Source organism: Stegastes partitus, unplaced genomic scaffold (genome assembly GCF_000690725.1).
Source record: "Stegastes partitus isolate 25-593 unplaced genomic scaffold, Stegastes_partitus-1.0.2 Scaffold393, whole genome shotgun sequence".
Lineage (NCBI taxonomy): Eukaryota > Metazoa > Chordata > Actinopteri > Pomacentridae > Stegastes > Stegastes partitus.
The window spans coordinates 95,683-104,514 of NW_007578124.1; the positions used below are offsets into that span (position 1 = coordinate 95,683).

At 44.7% G+C, this 8,832-nt stretch overlaps 1 protein-coding gene across 1 annotated transcript in view; it reads right to left on the bottom strand.

Moving 5' to 3' along the window:
- Positions 1 to 8,832, bottom strand: part of b4galt2 (UDP-Gal:betaGlcNAc beta 1,4- galactosyltransferase, polypeptide 2) — a 166,030-nt gene that overhangs the window by 39,193 nt on the left and 118,005 nt on the right. Inside the window, exon 4 of the mRNA XM_008285258.1 lies at positions 5,745 to 5,932. Coding sequence (XP_008283480.1) covers positions 5,745 to 5,932 — 188 coding nt within the window. The remainder of the gene's footprint in view (positions 1 to 5,744; positions 5,933 to 8,832) is intronic.

Sequence of the window (8,832 nt, forward strand, 5' to 3'; positions counted from 1 at the left end):
AGAGAGAGAGAGAGAGAGAGAGAGCGGAAATTCAACTTAATGAACTGCATGTTTTTCTTGAGAACTTTGAGTGTAAATTTTTTATAAAGTCTCGCTAGAAAGAGGACAAACAAAACTTCTTACGTAACGTCTTCACCAGCTGTGGCTCCGTAAAGCTCATATCTGTCTGATTATGTCCTCGGAGGAGAGTAGTAATCATAGTGAAACGGTAACTTTACAGAGAAACAGCATGAACGTTACAGAAATTAAAGCTACGACGCCAATTTAGGCACAAACCACATAAAACAAACACATCTTTGCTGTTTTTGTCTCTTTTTTTGCATTGTTTGGCCTCTTAGATTTGAAAAAGGTCACCTTGGCTCCTCAATTGACTGATTCGCTGCAGGTAGAAACATGAAGACGGCAGAGAAACAAACACAAACGTGACACCTAATCAGAAAGATCAAATCCACAGTTATAAATACTGTATCCTGCATTACCGCCTCAACTCTTCAACCTTAGGTCCAGTTCAAACGGCACTATTTAACCAACAAAGACACTTAAACAGACTCTCAGGTTATTGCAGGAACAGCGTTTTGTTCCTCTGGTTCCTCCCCACCTGTGACGACACTCGGCCGGCTGTGGAGCAGCTGGAACACCTCCCACCGTACAGCACACGGAGGAGATCCACTCCTCTTTACCGGCAGTAAACACAACACAGCGGCTCACCAATAACTCAGGCGAACGGCAGCATTAGCACATGCAGACGCTCCCCCGTCCACAGAATGAAGCACCAGGGAGCCTCCAGAGCTGCCAGCTCAGCTACAACAGATAGCGTCACAGGGACTCTCTCTAAAGGACATCAAGTGCTCCTAGTAACTGCCAAAGCTCCACATTCGTCATCTGACAGGAACTTCTCCGTCTACCGGCTCCATGGTTTTGTCCACACGACTCTGCTCCCATTTCTCCGTGTTGAGACATGACGTCTGCTCTGTTCTCCAAACCTGGTCCCAGCATGCCATCTGGAAGCAGGTCCTTCACTGCATCTGGAGGAGAGGAGGCTGCCAGAGGAGCTACGAGTGGAGGAAGCACAATGGTAGTCTGATAGCTGCTCCTCACCTGTGATGTAAATGCGTGTATGTAATATGCAAAGAAGTAAAACCCACATTAAAGCCTGATTCACTCTGAACATGCTGCAGGATGATGCAGAGCTGGTTCTGAACTCTACTAAAGGGACGGAACTAAGGCTAGCATTATCCATCATCTCTACACCTTCACCAGGGTCATGGGGGGCTGGAGTCTATCCCAGCTGACTCAGGGTGAAGGCAGGTTCACCTGGACAGGTAACCAGTCTATCACAGGGCTACACTTAGAGACAGACAACCAAGCACACTCACATTCACACCTACGGACAATTTACAATCACCAATTAACCTCAGCATGTTTCTGGACTGTGGGAGGAAGCCGGAGAACCCGGAGAGAACCCACGCTGCACGGGGAGAACATGGAGACTCCACACAGGAAGATCCCGGGTGTCCTCACCGGGACGCCTGGCAACCTTCTAGCTGTGAGGCCACGGTGCTAACCACCGTGACACTTTGAAGCCCTTGATTTTGATCAATTAATTACAAAAAAATAACACATTTAATCGCACTGTTCTCAGTTTCCTAATTTCTGTCCCACTGGTAACACTGATGCTCACACTCCAGCCGCTAGGTGGCGCTAATGCAGCTAAAGTTGGTTTACCAGCCATGAGAAGGTTTGTGATGGAAGACAAGACCGTATCGCTTATCTTGTTGGGAGGAAATTAGTTTTTTAAAAAGCGTCCTGATGGCAGCTTGGATCAGAGCGTGGACGTGTTCAACCTTCAGCTTTAAGACAAAAGGTCTTAAACGTTGAATACAATCGTTGTAACTTTGAGTTTCACTGATCTGTGACTGCAGCAACAGATGAAGAATCAGATAAATATAGATCAACAATGAATACTTTGGTCGTTTAAGTTCACGTTTATGTTTGTCAATCAGAATGCATTAGAGCCGCTTATTGGGTCAAACCCTGCTATTTGATAAAAATGCGATTTATCAAGATTAATTAATTACAAAGCCTCTAATTAATTAGATTATTTTTTTACCACTAGATGGACCAGCATTCTTCTCTAAGACTTTCCCTCACTTGGTGGTTGTATGACGGCGGTTCAGAGTTCTCGCTGACTCGTCCATCCAAAGTCTCCCACAGGGCTGAAAAACTGGGTCGAAATCCGGCGGCTGTGACGCATCGTCTGAGTCACATCGTTTTTACTTTCATCAAACCGTCCGGCGACCCGTCGCGCCCCGTGGAGCGCTCTCTTCCGGGATCCCATCACGGCGTTTCATTAGAGGGTGAAGGCGATCGCTCAGGACCGCTGCGTATTGATTTGCAGTGAATCTTCCCTCTGAGGGAACAAGTGGCAGCAAACCGGCCCAAAGCCTCCGGATCCGCTTGGCGCCGGGGTCAAAGGTTCAGGTTTTAATTTGTGTTGTCAGTTAAATATTAAGAACGACATTCGTCACATTATGCCACGATGCAGACTTAATTCAGGATGTTCATCTGACAGAGGCCATAACAGATGAAGCCACAGCTCCAGTTCATAACGCCTGTCATCTCTCCTCGTTTCCTTCCTCGCCTCCTCCTCTCACATCTCAGACAGTCGGGGCGAGGATGTGAGGAGAGGCGGTGAGGAAAGGAATCGAGGATGGAGGTCGGCACGAATGAGCGAGGCCACGACGTCTCCTGCAGTCCGCCGCCACCCGCTCCTTCACTCCGCCGCTTAAACGGTTCAGTTACGTCTTAAAGGTCAAAATAAAACTCTGTGAATTAGTCCTGACATTAAAGCCTCTAAGAGCCGCTTCCTCATTAGCTTCAAGTCAGTCCTGAAGTAGCACAGCTTTGGTTGTTTACTACTGTGTTGTTGTTGTCGAGGTCGGAAGGGGGCGGGGCTTAGTGGGGAAAATGTGACATCACATATCTGTGCACCAATCAGAAATTAGCAAATAATTTTTTTCCAGTCTGGTGATTGGCTCAGTTTTTAACTCCTCAGCAGCTAATTTTATGTTCTTCTTCCATAATGACTATTTAATGTTAAAATAAATACTTAATCGTGGTTTCAGGAGCTGTGAGGAAACACTGAGGAGCTCACAGGAGTCGGTCACGACCCGGGTTCATGTGTTCTGCCAGAACCAGCGCTTAAACATGCACACGGTGATATGATTGAACACATTACACGGGGTCCTACGATAGGCTGTGATTTGTGCAACGTTTTCTAAAAGCGGCGTTATGAAACGGACCTGAAGGTGACCCGTAGAGCTCACGGAGCCGTTATGAGCTGCGAGGCGCTGAGCTAATGGAGGAGCGCTTAATGTGACCCGACTCTCGCTGTCAATGTTTTCCCCATTTATCAGAAAAGTGCTTTTACATTTCATCTCCTGAAGCCCAGAAAACGCAGACACTAGGTTCTGCCTGCATTTAACCAGACACTGCACCGGCCCGGCTGCTCGCTGGTCCCTACAGTTTGGAAGCTTTCTAAAAGCTGAAGCTGAAGCACCGCCGGGCGAGTCGGACCGCCGCGACCTCTGGAAGCGCTTCTCCTCAACAACCTGATTTTATATCAGTAATTAATTCTGTGACCTTCCACTCGCTGTGACCGCTGAGCCTTCCTGTTCGGACCTTTTCTTAGTTTCTGAGGAGCCACAGGCTCTGATGAACCCGTTTGAAGTCCGTCCTGATTCCCCGCTAACGAGAGACGTGCGCTGTGGACCTGCTTACCACCTGGCGCGCTGTTTGTTGCCAGATAGCATTAGCTTATTGAGCACTATATCAGGGAGCTGCAGGAGCCCCGGAGGGCTTGCAGTAGGATAACTCTTGTGGACTGACAGCTCCTGGATTGGTGGGTCACATTCACCGGCCATGTTTAGACCATTAATCAATGCTTCCAGTGCTTTTAGATAATTGAGGGCAGGTGTGGTGTCATTATGCAAAAAGATGCTGAAGCTGGACCCAACCTTTCAGCGCTTTGGGCTCCTCCGGCTGCATTTTAAATTTCCTGAGCTGGAGAATTTCCTACAAACTTATCAGGTTGTTTCTTCTCTGCTGGTTCCCTTCCTGGTTCTCGGTCCCTGGAGGAGCTCTGAGGTGCCGGTCAGAGCTTCCAACGAGCCACTCATTCTGTTTCATGTCTAACATGGTGAAGGTTTTATCTGTAACCAGTTTAATATGTGGATTTTCTGTCTCTCAGACAAATTAATACAACATGAAGCAGTTAAACACCAGTGACCGCTGCTCTCACTGCACATGCAGCCAAGATGGCCGACCTGTTAACCCCGTACATGCTGACTGGTTGGATTAAACAGGGAGACTTTATTTTACTAGTAGTTACTGCATATTTACATGATGCGTATATTTTTCACTCTGTGTGCATTACGATCCAGCTACCAGTTGTCTGTGTAGATTCTTTTTTACGAGGATGATTACTTTCTACTAATTGAAAATCTGTTTCCTGTATAAATGGGCAGGAACATGAACAAACTGCTGATCACAGTTTCTATATTCAACCCAGTTTGGAAGGCAAATTATCTTTACATTAAAGGGAAAAAAAAGCCAAAATGACGCCACAAGAATCTGTAAAAACACAAAGAACTGTCTGATTTCTAACTTGTGATATGATCGTGTGACAACTTGATCAAATCCAACCCTAAAATCGTGATATTTGATCAAAATTATGTTTATAATTTTAGTGTATGCTAAAAATTCTGCACAGCCGAGAGGCTAAAAGTCTGAAGATGTCTGATGCTGACCTGCAGGCTGTTTGCACAGAGCAGATGGAACCAAAATAACACGTTTGGTGAAAAATCAAAGTATGTAGAATCAAAAAATAAAATACTCCCCACATGTTGGGAGCATCACCTGAATTTCAGTCGAATCAATAATCAAACTAATATTTTCTTTTTTTGTGCAGTATGTTAAAATAAGACACAAACAAAATAAATGCCTGGAAGGAGGATCACAGAGTTAATGATGATGTCCTTTAGCTGCTGCTTTATTCTAACCAGCAAACCAAAATCCAAACATACTCAGTTTGTTTTCACAGAACAACAAGCGGCTCGACCTCCTCATGAGCCTGGAGATAAATCATATCTGTTGTATTTGCTTGAAAACTACTAACTGATTAATAAGATGATTGCTAATTATTTATTTTGCTCTGACAGTTGTTTCAGCTCTAACATGCACACGCAGCATCTTCAGTCTGTGTGTGGGGTTTTATTCTACCAATGAGGTGACGTATTTCCACACAAGTCAGCGCCTCGATGAAAAACCAAACAGTGAGTTTGTTCTTGGTGAAGCGACGGTGGAGATTTGTTCGTTACGCTTTGGAACGTGAGCCCTCGTTAGGACTGCACAAGTATGACCAAATAAAAACTGGCAGCAGCGAACTGTGGTGCATTTTTATGCTAATTCCAGCGAGAGACAAGAATTTCAAAGTCTAATGAGATTTACTCAAATTAAATACGACTCCGTCAGTCGTCTGTCAGGAGGCAGGCTGGAGGCTCTCTGGAGCTCTGCTAGGACGCCAGCAACATATTTAAAATCACATTTCCATCTGATGAAGTGAGCGCAACAAACCATGAGTGATTCCCAACAAGCAGGTATGAGCTCAGGTGTCATTATCCCTCTGTGTGTGTGTGTGTGTGTGTGTGTGTGTGTGTGTGTGTGTGTGGAAGGACTTCAGTCACCTGAAGCCAAACTTGTCCATGGCGATGGCGAAGTGCCTGGGCTGGTCGTAGCAGTGGTAGAGGTTGCGATCATCCATAGGGATCAGGTCCACGTCGCTAAAGATGAAGCAGTCGTACTCGGCGTCCTTCAGGGCCTCTGTGTAGCCGACGTTCAGCAGCTTGGCCCGGTTGAAGGTGTCCTCACCCAACTGCAGGACAAACACATGGAGAAAGATACGTGGAAGGTCAGCAGCACGCCCAGTTAATAGGATAACACGACATGTTTCTATTAATCCTAATGAACATTTAACAGTCTGCTCTGTTGATCAAATGCAGACCAATATAATAATTAACTGGGTCACTGAGAGGTACAAAGGAAGCTGCTGTTTTCACTCAAACTGCAATCAAAGTGGGAGGAAAAGCCAGCTATGAATCAGACCTTTCACATGTAATATCAATGAAAACAGCATCGGGATGCTTAACCGGCAGCTGTTAGCGGAAACAAAGAGGACTGAGTCAGAACCAGGTGGGCCTCAGATCACAGGTGTTTCTCTGTTTTAGTGCAGCGTGAACTAAAAGATCATTTAAAAGCCCCGAAGACAACGAAGCACATTTGAGACTCCGACTGGCTCAAGTTTAACAAACTACGATGAATCCTGACATTTAAAAACAAAAACAAAAAAACACGTCTTCATGACTCAGTTAAAGTACAATAAACATGAAAGTAATAAACGTCAGGTGGACTGTAAGCTGCAAACACTTGGTTAGCTCGCGCCAACAATGGCAAGCTAACGCTACAGCTACATAACAGCTGTGCTTAGTGTGTCTAACGATTGATGTAATTTACATTGTGCAACATGTCTTAATTCAATTAAGCATAACTGTCCCTTTTGTTAACAATTTACATTCTGACAACAGCTAAAGTGGCCCAAAGTTAACTCTACCAAAGCTAGCGTTAGCAAGTTAATGTTAGCAAGCTTCGTCAGTAGGCTACATAACAGATGTGCTTGACAAAAAGTGTGTCTCGCAATTAATCTCTATGTAATTTACATTGTGCAACATATTTTTATTTTAATGAAGCGTAACTGTCCCCTTTTTTACATTCTAACAAAGGCTAAAGTGGCTAAGTTAATGCAAATAAAGCTAATGGTAGCAAGCTACACTAGCTTTGCCAGTAAGCTACATAACGGATGTGCTTTAGTTGTTGTGTTTATGAAGCATAACTGTCCCTTTTGTTAACAATTTACATTCTAACAACAGCTAAAGTGGCCCAAGGGTAACTCTAACAAAGCTAACGTTGGCAAGCTAATGTGAGCACGCCAAGGTTAGCAAGCTTTGCCAGTAAGCTACATAACATTTGCACTTGACAATTAGTGCGTCTAATAATTAATCTCTATGTAATTTATATTGTGAAAGGTAATTTAAGTGTAACTGCCCCCTTTGTTGACACATTACATTCTAATAAAGGCTAAAGTGGCCCTAGGCTAACTTTAGCAGAGTGAACATTAGCAAGATGATGTTAGCAAGCAAAGCTAATGTTAGCAAGCCACACTAGCTTTGCCAGTAACAGTTGTGCTTTACAGTTAGTGGGTGTAATAATGAATCTCTAGGTAACAATAACTTTGTATTGTTCAGCAAATTTTCCTTTAATGAAATATAAATCACCACCTTGTCACCACTTTTCATTACGACAAAGGCGAAACAAGGCTAACGTGGCTAAAGGCTAAATTTAAACTTGAAGAACAGGCTAAAGAAAGTTGAATTTTCCTTGTAGGTTCCATCCTAAGCGACACCTCATGGCTGAACATCAATATTTAGAGCCGCTCTGTTATGTTTCTGCAGCGTGAACTGATGTGTTCATTGACCCCCAGAGAGGCGCCTGCTGCAGTGAAAAGCATCTGTTTCTCCGTCTCGACATGGCCCAGGTTCAACACTTTGTCCAAGATAAATGCATTCTCGCCAAGCAGCACAGCGGTGGGAGATAGCCGAGGTTAATATCTGACAGTTATAAATTCAATAAGGTACAAGGCGCTGGATCAGGCTCTCTCTGCGGAGACCTTCTGCAGCAGCTCGGCTCGGTCCAAGTCCTTGTCAAGTGGCAGAGAGGTCAGCGAGCAAGAAGGGAAGCTAGTGTGCAACCTGAAGCCGTCTGGCGCTCCGACAGGCCGCCGTCCTTCAACACGCTTTCAATTTATTCAACTTCTCACGACAGGTTTCGGTGAAGGAGGCCGGCGGACGGAGACGAGCCGTCCAGGAGCCACCGGTCCAACAGACGGACTGATCCCCACAGGAACTCACTTTACACTTAGTTTACAGCCAGTCCATCTGTTTTAGTGCAAACGGCCTCCAGCTCCTCAGAAGGAGCAAATACAAGCTTTACTGCCACAACTGAGGCCTTTGTCGGGTCGGCGGCTTGTAGCTGCAGAGGACGGCGAACAAAAGACTGGACTCAGCCGCTAGAAGAGCCGGCGGAGCGAGATGTGATGGAAATAAAGCCCGTCCCCTTGAATTACATGTAAACAGCACAGACCTGGTGGTTATGACGTGGTGTCCAGTGTGATCACTGCCACGACTAAAGGCCACTGATGGGTACGGGGCTGGGATCAGCGAACAAAACTACATTTTTCTGTGTTAATTCTTTAAAGCCCAAAAACCGCTGGCAGGTTTGGAAGGCAAAGAAAACAACAACAAAACAGATAATTATATTAAAAAACCATTTACTAGAGCCAGGAACTGTAAAACCTGAAATAATTGTCAGATTTTTAGCCACCAGACAACCTACAAAGTGGTAGAATATCTATCACATGTAGAGTCACTGCTGTTAATGATGTTTATATACAAAAAAAATCTAATTTCAACCTCAACAAAATGTTTAATCGGCTTTATTCCAGCTATAAAATGCACTGGCTGTTGTGGATTTGTTGCATATCGTCATATTTTCTTAGAGAAGTTAAATATATGTAAAATCAATGATTGCAAGAAGCTCATTTAATACACTGGAGAGAACTTCAGACTGAACACGGTCAGACATGAAGGTTGGTTTTTACGGCACAGTTATGAGTTTTAACCACAGACTGTATAACAGATGGACGTAGCTGCCGTGACGTCA